The sequence below is a fragment of the Cavia porcellus genome, unplaced genomic scaffold (assembly GCF_034190915.1).
Source record: "Cavia porcellus strain 051 isolate PalLab524CR breed Dunkin Hartley unplaced genomic scaffold, mCavPor4.1 scaffold_30, whole genome shotgun sequence".
In the NCBI taxonomy this organism is placed as follows: Eukaryota; Metazoa; Chordata; class Mammalia; order Rodentia; family Caviidae; genus Cavia; species Cavia porcellus.
The window spans coordinates 45,970,677-45,984,540 of NW_026947513.1; the positions used below are offsets into that span (position 1 = coordinate 45,970,677).

General features: G+C 38.6%; 1 protein-coding gene across 2 annotated transcripts in view; it reads left to right on the forward strand.

Annotated features, from left to right (window-relative positions):
- Mob1b (MOB kinase activator 1B) overlaps nt 1-13,864 on the forward strand; it is a 71,227-nt gene that overhangs the window by 35,027 nt on the left and 22,336 nt on the right. For both annotated transcript variants that reach the window (XM_063240559.1, XM_023564135.2), the window contains exons 2-3: nt 11,605-11,771; nt 13,122-13,215. In XM_063240559.1, coding sequence (XP_063096629.1) covers nt 11,605-11,771; nt 13,122-13,215 — 261 coding nt within the window. The remainder of the gene's footprint in view (nt 1-11,604; nt 11,772-13,121; nt 13,216-13,864) is intronic.

A 13,864-nucleotide genomic window follows, 5' to 3' on the forward strand; every position in this document is an offset into this window, starting at 1 on the left:
TTATTTCATTTTTCATGTGTGTTAGTAATTGTTTTATATAGCTGGGTACACTGGTATTTGTTGTATATATACTTATGATTATTATCCCTTCCTCTTGGATTGTTCCCTTTACGAGAAAGCAGTGAGTGTCTTTATCTCTGTTAATCTTGGCTTAAAATTCATTTTGTCTACAAATAGCATAGCTACCCCTGCTTTTTTCTGGGTTCCTGTTGCATGGAGTATTGTTTTCCATCCTTTGACTTTTAGTTTATGAATTTCTTTTTGAATAAAATGTATTTCTTGTATGCAGCATATTGTTGGATCTTGCTTCTTTTTTTGTCTTTTTCCTTTTATTCGTATCAGGAATTGAACTCACGACTGCCTGCTTGCAAGGCAGGCGCTTATGCTGGATCTTGCTTCTTGATCCATTCTGTCAGTCTGTATCTTTTGACTGGTGAATTGAGACCATTAACATTGATAGTTGTAACTGAAATGTATTGACTTAGCCTTGTCATTTTATTTTCCAATTGTTGGCTCCCTCCCTGTTTGTTTTTTTTTCCCTTCCTTCTAATTGTTTGCCTTTGCTGGTGGATTCCTTCTGTTGGGGTTCATGGAGCTGTAGTCCTTATTATCTCTTTCTAGAAAGTCCTTCAGAACATTTTGGAATACTGGTTTGGTGGTCATAAATTTCCTCAAATGTTCCCTGTCATGGAAGTGTCTCATCTTTCCATCAATTTTGAAAGATAGTTTTGTGGGATATACCATTCTGGATTGAAAGTTGTTTTCCTTTAGAACTTGCAGTACTTCACTCCAAGATTTCCTTGACTTGAGAGCTTGTGCTGAGAAGTCAGCTGTAATTCTGATGGACTTTCCTTGAGAGGTGATTTATTTTTTTTTCCTAACAGCTTTTAAGATTCTATTCTTGTGTTGAGTTTCTGGAATCTTGACTATGATATGCCTGGATGTAGATTTTGTTTGGTTATTGCTAATTAGAGTTCTATATGCCTCACTTATTTGTGTGTCTAATTCTTTTTCTCTACCAGGAAATTTTTCTGTCACAATGTCTGTGAATGTGTTTTCAGTGTTACTTGTGGTATCTCCTGCTTGTTCAGTGACTCCAGTTAATCTTAAATTATTCTTCTTTGTCTCATCTAGCAGGTGCTGGGTTGATTTCTCGTGATGTCTTGGTAGTTTTGAGAAATCTTTTCTGGTCACTAACTGCAAGCTTGTCTTCAATATCTGAGATCCTGTTCTCCTATTGGCCTAATCTGCTTTGAACACTTTCAGTGGAGTTTTTATTCTCCTGTATATCTGCTTGAATCTGCTTTATGGATTCCATTTGTTTCCCATGCTACACTTCCATAATTTGGCTTAAGCGCATCAATTTTTTTTTATCTGTGTCTGCTCTAACATCGCTAAGCATGTTGTGTATTTTGGTAATCTCTGTAGTTATTTGAGAGAGTATTTCTGATTTCATTTTTTTCTAGAGCCTCATTCAATTGTTTTGTTGTTTCCACTTTGGAGAGACCTGGTGGGGAGCTTTTGGATTGTTCCACTTTACTGCCCCCTGGGTTTGCCTTTGGTGAACTGGCTGTCTGGGGTTGCATCTTGTTTAAGCGTCTCTTCATTTCTTTTCTTTTTTAGTTAATTCCTGGGGTGATGCTTGTGAATTGCCCATGGTGGGTTGCTTTATTGGTAGTTTAGGACCCTCAGGTGATGACTACTTCTCTGAGGTATCTTCTAGGTGTAGCTGGTTTTTGGGTTTTGAGTCTGTTGGAAGATCTTGCCTCTTCAGTTTGTTGGAGATGAGAAGTTGTTGCTTGCTTGGCCAAGTCTCCGGCTCTTTGGCACTGTGTCATAGTATTTTCTGTGATCTTTAGTTAATCTCAGACATAGATTATCTGGGCCAACAGCTGTTTAGCATAATTATGTCAATTTTGGCTGTAGCGGTACCAATAGCATCAACACAGCCTATAAAACAACAAACTGAGCTAATCCTTAATTTGCAACTTTTTTTTAATCATTTGCAACTTTTAACAGTATGATCTAGATTTGTGATTATCTAATAAAATGTAAAACGAACAGGTAATTATATGCAGTGTGTAAGTCTGTAATGTGTTGAATTTTCCCTCAGGGTTAAAATTTAAAAATGGATTAAGGAGAAAATAGAGAAGTAGAAAAAGAGGAAGAGATTACAAGTAAGTTTGGAGGACAAAGATGGGTCCTGCCAACTTGGGGAAACTGGTGCAGAAAATTGAAAGAAAAGAGATGTGGAAGAGATAAAAGAACAAAGGAGAACCACAACCACGGAGGATAGGAACCACTGTCACACAAAGAAAGAAAGAAAGAAAGAAAGAAAGAAAAAAAGAAAGAAAGAAACTGAATAAAACAAAACAAACAAGAAAAGAGATAAGATAAACAGAAAGAAAAGAGCCCCTTTCCATGATCCTCTCTGGGTTTACTAGTCCACCGTCTATGGAGACAGAGTCCTGAGTTGTGCCACTGTATCCCAGCAAGCTAGCTGTTACTTTAAGGGGGAGTAGTTGATAACTTTAGCAGGCCTGCTCTGAGACTAGACTCATTGGGCTCACTGCAGACCAAGGTGTTTCCATGGGTCTTCACCCAGCTAGAAGCTGCTTGAGGAAGCCAGTTCTGGTTCTGGGCTTCTCCGGCCGGGCTCCAAAATAGCTCTTGGCGAATTGCTCTCTGCCACAGAAGGACTGAATCCTCTGTCCTCACTGCCAGCCAGTGCAATCCTCCACATTCACCGCTCCCCCCATTGCACTGTCGCTCTTCAAAGACCTATGGAGTCCCCAGCCACCACTGTCACCATAACCCATGGCCATGCATCCCCAGGTTACAACAGCTCCTCTTGTGTAGTGAGTCCGACTCTAGGCGAAGGTGCTACCAGCTACCTACCGCCTTCTCTTTCGTTGAAGCTTTTCTTTCTTTCTGTCTGTTTGTCTGTCTGTCTGTCTGTCTTTCTCTCTTTTGTGCTAGGAATCGAACTCATGACCTTGCGTTTGCCAAGCAGGCGCTTATACCACTGAGCTAAGCCCCGGCCTTGTTTTTCTTTTTAGTCCTGTGTGGGCTTCAGTTCACACTTAGATTCTTCCTGGGTGCAGGGGACCCCCACTTCCTTCTTGACTTCCTCACAATTTTCTGTTCCAGCGTCTGGATGGTGACTCTCAGAGAGACTGTTGGCGCTGCTGCTTACTGCCCCACCATCTTTCCGGAGGTCCCCACAGTCTCTCCAGCATTTGTTATTGCTTGATTTTTTTTTTTTTTATAGTAGCGACTCTTTCTGGGGTGAGGTAGAATCTCAGTGTTGTTTTAATTTGCATCTCTCAAATGCCCAATGATGCTGAACATTTTTTCACGTATTTATTTGCTGTTCATATTTCTTCATCTGAGAAGTGTGTATTCATCTCAGATGCCCATTTTTGTATTGAATATTCAAATTTGGGAGAACAGATTTTTTTTTTTTGAGTTTTTTATATGTTCTTGGTAGTAATCCTTTGTCTGAGGAACATTTTCTCCATTACGGATTGTTCTTTCACTCTGTTGGTGGTTTCTCTTGCTGTGAAAAAGCTTTTCAGTAGGGAGAGATGCTGCCAGTATTGTAAGATTTTAGATCTCTAAATACACTTTTCTTACCCTTCTTTCCTTCAGCCTTAGGATTCTTCAGTCTGATTTAGAAAATAACTGCTGCATACCAGCACAGCTTTCTAAGTTCCAGGGCAGGGAAGGATGGCAAGAGGATGGGAAAATAAAGAGAGGAAAGGTGTGAGCTCAAGTGGACCCCTCTGTCCTGATGGGAAAAAAAAACTGCTCAACCACTGGAGCACATTTGTTTATACACTCAGGAGATTGTGTGCTTGCTTGGCTGACCTGGGCACCTTGCCTTCTCTGGTTTATGTGGCTCACTTTGGGTTCTCCCGTGTTCTCAGGACTGGTCTTGTTTTAGCCTCACATGTGTGATCAATCTCTAGCTTCAACTGCTCCCTACAAATAACTTCAATGATAGTTGGATTGAAAAAAAATGAGTTAAAATTTAAGGGTATGATATATGACAGTGGTGAGATGGTAGGAAGTGATTCATGGGAATTAACCTTGGTGTTATTACGGTACCTAATATGTGGATCTAAAGAGGATTCAAATGATACTGAAACCTATAAAAGATAAATCAGATTGGAAGACTGTAAAAGTTATGTGTTCAAAGATGTTTCTAGTACTGAGTTATTCACTAGATGAGCCACTCTGAAAATTGATTTGCCTTCGAGTAGAAGTAGAAGGAGCAGGGAAAACACACCTGATTATTTGAAAAGTGACAGCCTCAGGTTATACTATACAATTTATACAGTGCCCCGTGTATAATCTGATGCTCACATCCCTGTTGGAAAGCGCTACAGTCTTCATAGTTATGAGCTGTGCTGGGAGCTAGAAAAAGAAATTAGCAATTCAGTCACTGTCCTTCAAACTCAGCTGTTCTTAGGCATTGGGACTTTAAAAGGATATAACTTGGGAAAAAAATAAGCATTTTGTAAAATTTGAACACGCCAGTTCATGCCAGTTAGCAAAGCAAGGCTAGGATATGATCTTTTCGTGTTTCTGCATGCATGGAATGCTGAATGTAGGATGGATTACGGGTATCCAGTAACTGGACACAACCTGAATGTTTACTAGGCGGGGCTGGTTGAACAACATTGTGGTAGGGCCATATAGGGAAATTCTGTACATTCTTAGGAGGAATATGGTAGATCTACTTATGCCTTAATGTATAACAGTATCCTTGATGTATAAAATGAAAAACAGTATTAAGTAAATGATAGTGTGCTCCTGTTGTATAAAAAAGACAAAGAAGTAAGTCCCAACATTCTTAAGTTTGTACAGGCATAGGCTCTGGGAAGAAACATGGGAGGAAACATGGTAAGCATGATTTTTGCTCAGAGTTGGGTGAGAGGGCAACTTTATGCTTTTGAACACTTTTGAAGTTGTGCGTTTATGTATTTTAAATACCTCTCCCCACGCAAACAAGTTTGGATAGATTGTTGCTGTAAGAGATCCTCCAGTCCTGTGGACTTTTCCTGGGACCACAGAGCTGTATGTGTCTGTAGCCCTTTTAAAAACTTTTAATTGATCATTAATTTTTGTGTTTTGTTCTGATTTTTTTTTGACATAGTTTTAGAGCTTTTTCACGTGCATTATTGTCTCAGTTTTGTATGTTCAGGGGTGCAGGTATTGGTGATGATTTGTTATTTTTAGTAGACTTTCATTGTGAAAAGAGGCTCTAGAAAGTTTTAAGTAATTTGTCTTAACGTAACTAACACAGTTAATGTGTGTTTAACCTGGCCTTCACTAAAATCAAATTCTCATTTTTTCCTTTCTGCCAAAGCATACCATCTAAGGGTAGACTTAGTTTGGGGGAAGATCAGATCTAGAAGGGGAATTGATTGCGAAATCATTGCAAACCTTAGAACTCTGGTGAAGCTGGGTCTCAGAGGCCAGGAGACTCTGACCCCAGACAGCAGGGCTGGGCCACCCAGTGGCCGTTGCAGAGCTGTCTGTCTTGTCCTTAGCTGCTCTGCACTGGTCGGAGCCAGTACAGGGTGAAGGGAGCGTACATGGCACCCCACCTGGACACCTGTTCCACATTAGTCATACAAGGGCTAGTTTTATAATTAATCAAACATAAACTAATAAGGTGTCTGGTTGTGAAATGTGTTGGTAACATGTTTCTCATACTAAACTTCAAGAAAGATAAGGAGGGAAATGAAATAAACCTTAAACTTGGAAGGTGTAGATGAATTTATATTTCAGTTGTAACAGAAATATTCACCCCCTCCACCATACTTTAGTTTTTTAGAAGTGACTGGTCACTGTGATGCACACTGTATAAACCAATCCTCAACTAACCAGCCATTCTGCCTCTATCCTTCCCGCTTGCTTATCCTATAAATAGCCTGGATCACCACCAGAGATCAGAGCCTGACATTCTGGGAATGATCCTGATCATTGCCTGTTGACATAAATAAATTTGCCTCCAAATCGTGGGTGTTGTTGTAGTGTTTCTGCTTGCCATTGTGTAATTATATTTTAGAAATGCTTGGCGGGAATTTGGCATTGTAATACATTGATTACATGGGAGAAAAATTTCCATGTTAGAATAGAACTTAACATGTCTTGTATACATTTATTTAATATACACATATAAATTTTTTTTGAGACAGGGTTTAGCTATGTAGAGCAGCTGTCTTTGAATTTGTAGTGATCCTCCTGCCTCTGTCTCCTGAGTGCTGGGATTATAGTCCTGTGCCACCATGCCCAGTGATACAGCTCATATTTAACCTTAGGATTTACTTTGAAATCACTGGAAACCTACTAAATGAGTCTAAGCAGAAGAATAACATCATCTGAAGAGTGTTTGGCTTTTTTTTGGTATTGGAGATCAAACTCATGATCTTGAGCTTGCCAGGCAGGCGCTTATACCACTGAGCTATATCACCAGGCCTTCTAATGAGTGTTTTTAAAGAGATGCTTTGACTGCTGAAGGGAGATTTAGGAGGAGACTGTATAGAGTTGAGGAACATAAATTTAATTCTAAAATCCTCACATTGAAATTAAAATGCCAGGAGAGGATATGATTTGGAAATATGAATACCCATCATTTGAATTGGACATTTGGGCCAACAGGTAGATTCTTAATTTATTTTGAATTCCTCAATACTTTTTGAAAGCTCTTCCTGCCTCTCTTTCTTGAGGAAAGAGGAAAGGATTTGGGGCTAATCTTGGGAGAAGGGAGTAATGGGTGAAAGCTATGAAGAGCTTGAGAATATAACCACTGATGATGTGTTCTTTTGAGAATTTTTTCATATTCATGTCTTCAAATGTTTGAATGTTTTAATGCTATGAATTTAACAATATATAGCTATAGACCCCCCCCCCAGTCTTTTCTAATTCTTTTGGTCTGTTCCTTTACATGCAAAGAGAAGAAAGTGCATTAAAGATAATACACTTTGATATGAGAATTTGCCAGCATTAATAGAAAATTGAAAACTTTTTTTCCTTTTCAGTACTAGGAATTGATCCCAGGATATGCTGCTTCACTATATACCCTGCCCTTTTATTTTTCTGAGGCAAGATCTTATCAGTATGCCACTGCGGGCCTCAAACTTACAATCCTCTTGCTTTAGGTTTCTGAGTTAGGGGGTTTACATATGTGTGTTACCACATCTGCCATTAAACATTATTTTTTTTTGGTAATTGGGATTGAACTCATGACCTAGCACTTGCCAGTTAAATCCGTGGCCTTAAACACCATTGTAAATCCTGTTTCAGTTGATCTGTTAAAAAACTGTGTGTGTGACTTCTGGGAGAACATGGCGGACAGATAGCAGCAGCTACGGAGGCTCTCTTAAAGACCCAGCTTAGAATTCAGGAATGGTGCGGAGTAAGGAATCATAAGCAAGAGGAGATATGCCCTTCTGACCCAAGAACGAACTGGGCTGAGAGAAACCAACTGGGAACACAATCCTGGTGCTATAACAGAAACAGATAAAGCCTCAGCGTGGAAGCTGGAGCCCGCGCCATTGGAAGCCGCGATTTGGGTGTCCCCCCCCCCCCCCCCCCCCCCCGCCACCACTGCGTCTGCATCGGCTAGGCAGGGAGAGAGACGCGCGGAAGCTCTGAGAACAGGAATCGGTGAACGTAGTTGAGAGCAGGATGGGTGGGGAGCTGGGTATTGACCTGCGGTGAGTGAGGGAAACTGGGACTCTTCCATGGTCTAGGAGACTCCAACAGAGGACATTCTGGGACTGGGCAGACTTGCGGGAACAGGGCACTGCAGTGACTTCAGTCACGTATCCCCCTCTCAAGCGGGATTGGTGAGCAGTGCCTAGCCTACATGATGCGGCTGGCTGAGACCCAGGAGGCTAGCACAACCCAGATCCCAGCGCCTGAAGGTGACCTGGAGGGGTGGGCCCTGCATAGGCTGCCTGGGTCTGCAACTTCCTGGTGCGCTGCGGTGGGCGGGAACACCTAGCCGGCGCAATTCATTCAGACTGTGGCTGACAGGGAAGGAAGCTAGGCCTCCTATATATGTTTGCATATAATAAGGAACAAAGAATATGGGAAGAGGCAACAACAAGAAAGGCTCCTCGGCCCCCAATCCTGAGAAAGAGGCAATAGCAGACACAGCACCAATAGATACAAAGCGCTATCTCCAGAGCCTCATAGACAAGTTCAGGAATGAAATTAATGACCTGAAGCTAGACATAAGCAGAATAGTTGGAGAAATGCTAAGCACCACCCAAGAAAAAACAGATGGTGGAATGGAAGAATAGAAAAAGAGGGGAGAATTGTTTGATGGAGAAAATAGAGAAAGCATAGAATACATGAAGCAGGTTCAAAGAGATTACCAGGAAACTAGAAACTCTATCGAAAACTGGCATAATAGCTTGAAAGAAACTAAGGACAGATTATCTGAACTGGAGGGCAGATTTGTAATATGGGAGCATGAAATGAAACACTTCTTAAAAATAACAAAGAAACAAACAGCAATAATATAAAGAGTAGAAGATGATAAGAGGGTGTATAACTTAAGAATTAAGAACATAAAAGAAGAAGTAGGGACACAAACAAATGAACTACAAAAGCTACTCACAAAAATAATCCAGGAGAATTTTCCTAATTTAGCAAAAGGTAAAGATACTCAGTTGTATGAAGCATACAGGACCCCAGCCACCTATAACCCAAACAGAGCAACACCCAGGCATATAATAATTAAAATTGCAGAAATCCAATACAAGAACAGAATACTAAAAGCCGTCAGAAATAAGAAACAGATCACTTACAAGGGAACACCCATCAGAATTATAGCAGACTGCTCGCCACAAACCATCAAATCACGAAGAGCGTGGGGGGAAGTAATTCAAGCTTGAAAGATAATAATCTCCAGCCAAGATTAATATATCCTGAACAACTATCCCTGCAAATTGATGGAAAAACAAGGTGCTTCCAGGACAAAGAGGAACTAGGGGAATATGCAACCTCCAATTCAACTCTACAGAGAATACTGCAGGATATTCTAAAAAAGAAAAATACGAAGAATCCAGAAGTAGCGGCAGAGAGGCCACAATGAATGAAGCAGAAAACAAAATGAAGAAGACAAACTGACAACTAATGACAGAAAAAGAGCGCAACAGAAATGAGGCAGAGAAGATTGGATAATAGGAACAGCTATTTTGGAGAAAATGATGTCTTAATAGGTAATACTGATTTAGTATCATCTTGCTTTGAAGTCCCATCAGGCTTTTGTTCTTCTGTCTCCATTGGTCTAAACAGGTTGTATCTTATTGGATTTTATTATATATGATAGTATAAGCAAAAATTTTTATAGACAAGGAGAATATACAGAAACCATTGTTCATTTTCTGTTAGTTGATTCTAAATACCCTGTAATACTGTCATTCTCTTAAATGGTTTTACATTGTTTTGATATATTTGATGCTACAGTATACGAAGTTATACTCAAAGATTTCAAGGAAAGAGACAATGTGGTAACTAGTTTTATGTTGGGATTATCTTGTGGTGAAACACTATTTTGCTTAAATGGTTATGTTTTGATCTGCACTGTTTTGCTGTTATGCCCTCTTTTATCTCAATCTAAATTTTATTATTTACTTTTTTATTTTTATTCTTTTAATTAAGGGAAAAATAAATAAAAAAAGATATAGTAACCCACTTTGACTTTTCATTATCTTGATTTAAAGCCCTGTATAGCTCTCACCATCTTGTTTTGACTGATGTTCCTCTATTCTGTTTTGCTTGATAGTACCAGGTTCAAAAATTTAGGCAACAGCTGTGAAGATAGTGGGATTCATTATGACGCCCATTCTGGTTGACTATTATCTACTTTTGAAGACCTATAATGTCTCCAATGTTTTGGTTTTGTTGGTTTTGTTCTTTACTGTTTTGTTCAATTTTATTATAACTGATGATATAGGCAATTCTATTTGAGATAGCGGGAGGCATTATGGTAACCATTGTTGATCACCTTGTATTATGCTTTTATATTATCTATTATGTCCACCCTTTTGATTTGACTGACTCTGTTCTGTTATGTCACATTTGGTTCTACTCTCTTCCAAAAAAGTAATAAGAACTGTTGGAGCAACAAAACCCAAAATGTGTAATTGTCATTGTACAAAAGAGAGGAAAAGAAAGTGCTCTAAACGATATAACTGCATGTATATTTAAGTGTATAAGATAGATATAGTTTTGTTGGATCATTCAACAGAACAGTTTGCAGTCTCACTGTTGGAATGTCCACTTTATAAGCTTTAATTTTGTAACTTGAACAATTATTTCTAAGATGACAATATGTAATCCATTAACTAGTGATTTCCTACTGTTTATTTTTTTCTGTAAATCTGTATAACTTGTACCCTTTCTCTGCTTTTTTTTTCTTTTTCTCCTTAAATAAATAAAATTAAAAAACAAAACAAAACTGTGTGTGTGGTTGTGGTTGTACTATGTATTTGAGGGGCTGGGTCCAGGATTTATTACAGATAAAATCTGCAGATGCTTATGCTTCTTTTATAAAATGGTGTAAGATTTGCATATAATCTCTGCCTGTCCTGTATACTTTCCACCACTTCTAGATTACTTCTAGTAGCTGATAGGATTTAAGTGCTATGTAGTGTTATGTTGTCCTGCTTAGACAGTGATGACAAGAAGAGTGTGCATGTGTTCAGTATGCATAGTTTTCTGCAATTATCCAGTCCTTGCTTGGCTGAATCAGCATGTGGAGAATCCATGGATATGGAGGGCCAACTGTATGTATATACATAAGTTGAATACATACGTTTGAGCAGACCTGGGATATCAATTACTAATGCTGTCTGCTTAACTTTAATCAGAATTGTGGATTAAGATTTGTTGATGGTGTGTCATGTAAGTGGTAGAATATTTAGCCTTTTTTTCTTATTCTGGTATGAACGTGTGTGTATACACACACTATATATATACATACACACACGGGACTGAACTACATCCCAGGGTGTACTGTTCCATTGTAGAATTTTGAGATGGGGCGTCACCAGGTTGCTCAGGCTGGGCTCCTGCTTGCCATCCTCTTGTCTCAGTCTCCCAGGGTGCTGAGATTATAGACTGTACCACCGTGCCTACTAGATGTTTCTTTTTATTGATATAGCATTATACCTTCATATTTCTTGTAAAAGGTATATTTGTGTTAGCTAGAGTGAATAGGGGTGAAAAAGGAATAAAATGATAATAATGGAAATACTTGTTTTTATAGTTTACAACTAATCCTGAATCATTTATTGTGAAGAGCTACATTAATTATAGTGAGGTTTTCATCTTGTAAGTTAAAGTAGGAAATGTAATAGAAAGTTTGTAGGTCTCTTTAGCAGAGAATACAATAGTTATAGCAGTTACATTGCCAGGATTTAAGTAGCTAATACAATTTAAGTTGAATGCTGGAGGTGGCTAAAGGTATATTTTGCTGTTATTTCTGGATATTTAAGAACAACAATACGATATCATCTGATTCAAGATCTTACCTTGAATGTTAATATGTTTTTGTTTCTTCTTTTCTGTTCATAGTGGCAGTCGCTCTTCTAAGACTTTTAAACCAAAGAAGAACATCCCGGAGGGTTCTCACCAGTATGAGCTCTTAAAACATGCGGAAGCCACTCTTGGCAGTGGCAACCTCAGGATGGCTGTCATGCTTCCTGAGGGAGAAGATCTAAATGAGTGGGTTGCAGTGAACAGTAAGTAACCTTCTGGCTTCTCTGAATTAGGGTAGTAGTCTCATTGTTGGGCAAGGCTAAGGTGATCATTATTGTAGGATATAGTTAGCAACCTAATACTGTGATACAGTCATACCATAATCTATCTTGAGTCTTTATGGTATTTTGTTTCTGAAAATAAAATGATTTTTGTTTGTTTTTACTTTTTGAGACAGGATCTTGCTGTGTAATTCAGGCTGGCTTTGAACTAGCTAAGTAGCCCAGGCTGGCCTCAAACTCACAGTGATCTTCCTGCCTCAGTCTTCCAAGTACTGCAATTGCAGGCATGCACCATCACACCTGGTTATGTTTAGGTTTTTTTGAGTGTTGCTATGTATTCTAGGATGGCCTTGAACTTGCTATGTAGCTCAGGCTGGTCTTTAATGTGTAGTGATCTGCTTGTCACAGCCTCTTGAATGCTGGGATTATAGGTGTGCACCATCATGTCTAGCTAAAAATGAAGTTTTAAGAAATTGTTATTTGCTTTTACAGTATATTACAAAGCAAATTCAGTATTTTCATTGGGGTAGTATTTGGCAGACGGTAATTATATGTCTGGCACTTGTCTTTTCTTTATGGATCATTTTATGTCATCTTTATAACCTTGTGATATAGGTACTATTCTTATACCTTTTCTAATATATAAAAAAAGCTAAGATAGATTAGTAGCTTGCATAGCTTATACAGATGTTGAATGGCAGGACTCATTTTAGAGTCTCTAACCATTACTTTTTTGTTTTTTGGTACTAGGAATCAAATTATGGACCTTGGGCTTGCCAGGAAGGGTGCTGTGCCACAAAGCTACATCTTCAGCCCAACAATTATCTTAAATTTTCCCTTTCAGTAGTATATTTACTTCTAAATTCAACTTATTTTTTAAAAAGATTTCAGTGGTGGTTTTTTATGAAATTAGTAAAATACGAGATAGCCTCTAACTCCTAGAAATGAAAATGTGTAAGTAAAATACATTCTTGGGAATTTAGTCAGAGTAAGTTGGGGAATAAAAGGTTTGGGGCTTTTAAGCATTGGTGAAGAAATTGATGAGTTTTATAATTGAAGAAAATTTGAATAAATTGAATTAAAATGAGATTTAGTTGAAATCATCTACTATATGTCTAAACTTTATGGAAAAGTGAAATAGTAATTTTTAAAATACTCCATAGTTGGGCTGGGGATTTAATTCAGCGGCATAAGCGCCTGCCTTGCAAGCAGGCAGTTGTGGGTTTGATCCCTGGTACTGATTAAAAAAAATTACTCAATAGTATCTTATAATTTGAAATGTCAGTGATTTATAAATTGAAGTGCTGCTCACTAATAACATTTGCTTTGTAGCTGTGGATTTCTTCAACCAGATCAACATGCTTTATGGAACCATCACAGACTTCTGTACAGAAGAGAGTTGTCCAGTCATGTCAGCTGGGCCAAAGTAAGACACACTGAATGACCAGTCCTCATCTGTGTTCTGTAGTTCTTTAGATTAGAAGGAAGTTTCTGACTACGATTTTGTTTTTCTACTAGGAACTCCTTTAGTCGTTTGCCACCGACTTAATAGATCAAGTCCAGATTCTTTGAGTGTTAGGATTCTCCCTGTGTTGTCTTTCATCCTGCCTTTCTTCTGTATGCTGTTGTATATTCTTTAGTCTATCCAAATTAGCTTATGAAAAAACCTTGCTGTGCCCTCCATTTCTTACTTTCTTGTTTAGTCTTTATGCTTTGGACATTTTTTTGTTTTCCATTTGTCTACCTTCTGTTAGTGTATCAAATCAGATCTTACCTATCTTTAAGGCCTGTATCACCTGGTTTTCCTTGAAGTCTTCTCATTTTTCAGACTAGATGTGATCTATTTAGCTTTTAGGTTTTTTAACCTTTGTAATAATGGCTGTCTTTGCTGTTATACTTCTTATGCTATTTGTCTTTTCTTTTTTTTTTTTTTCCTATGGTGCAGGAGACTGGATCTATGGACTTCTGCATGTTAAGCAAGTGCAGGAGCTCTATTACAGAAGTGCTGTCCTGGCCCATATGTGCATTATTTAACCTTTAGATTTGTTTCTCTTTTAAGTTGCTTTTGGTGCAAG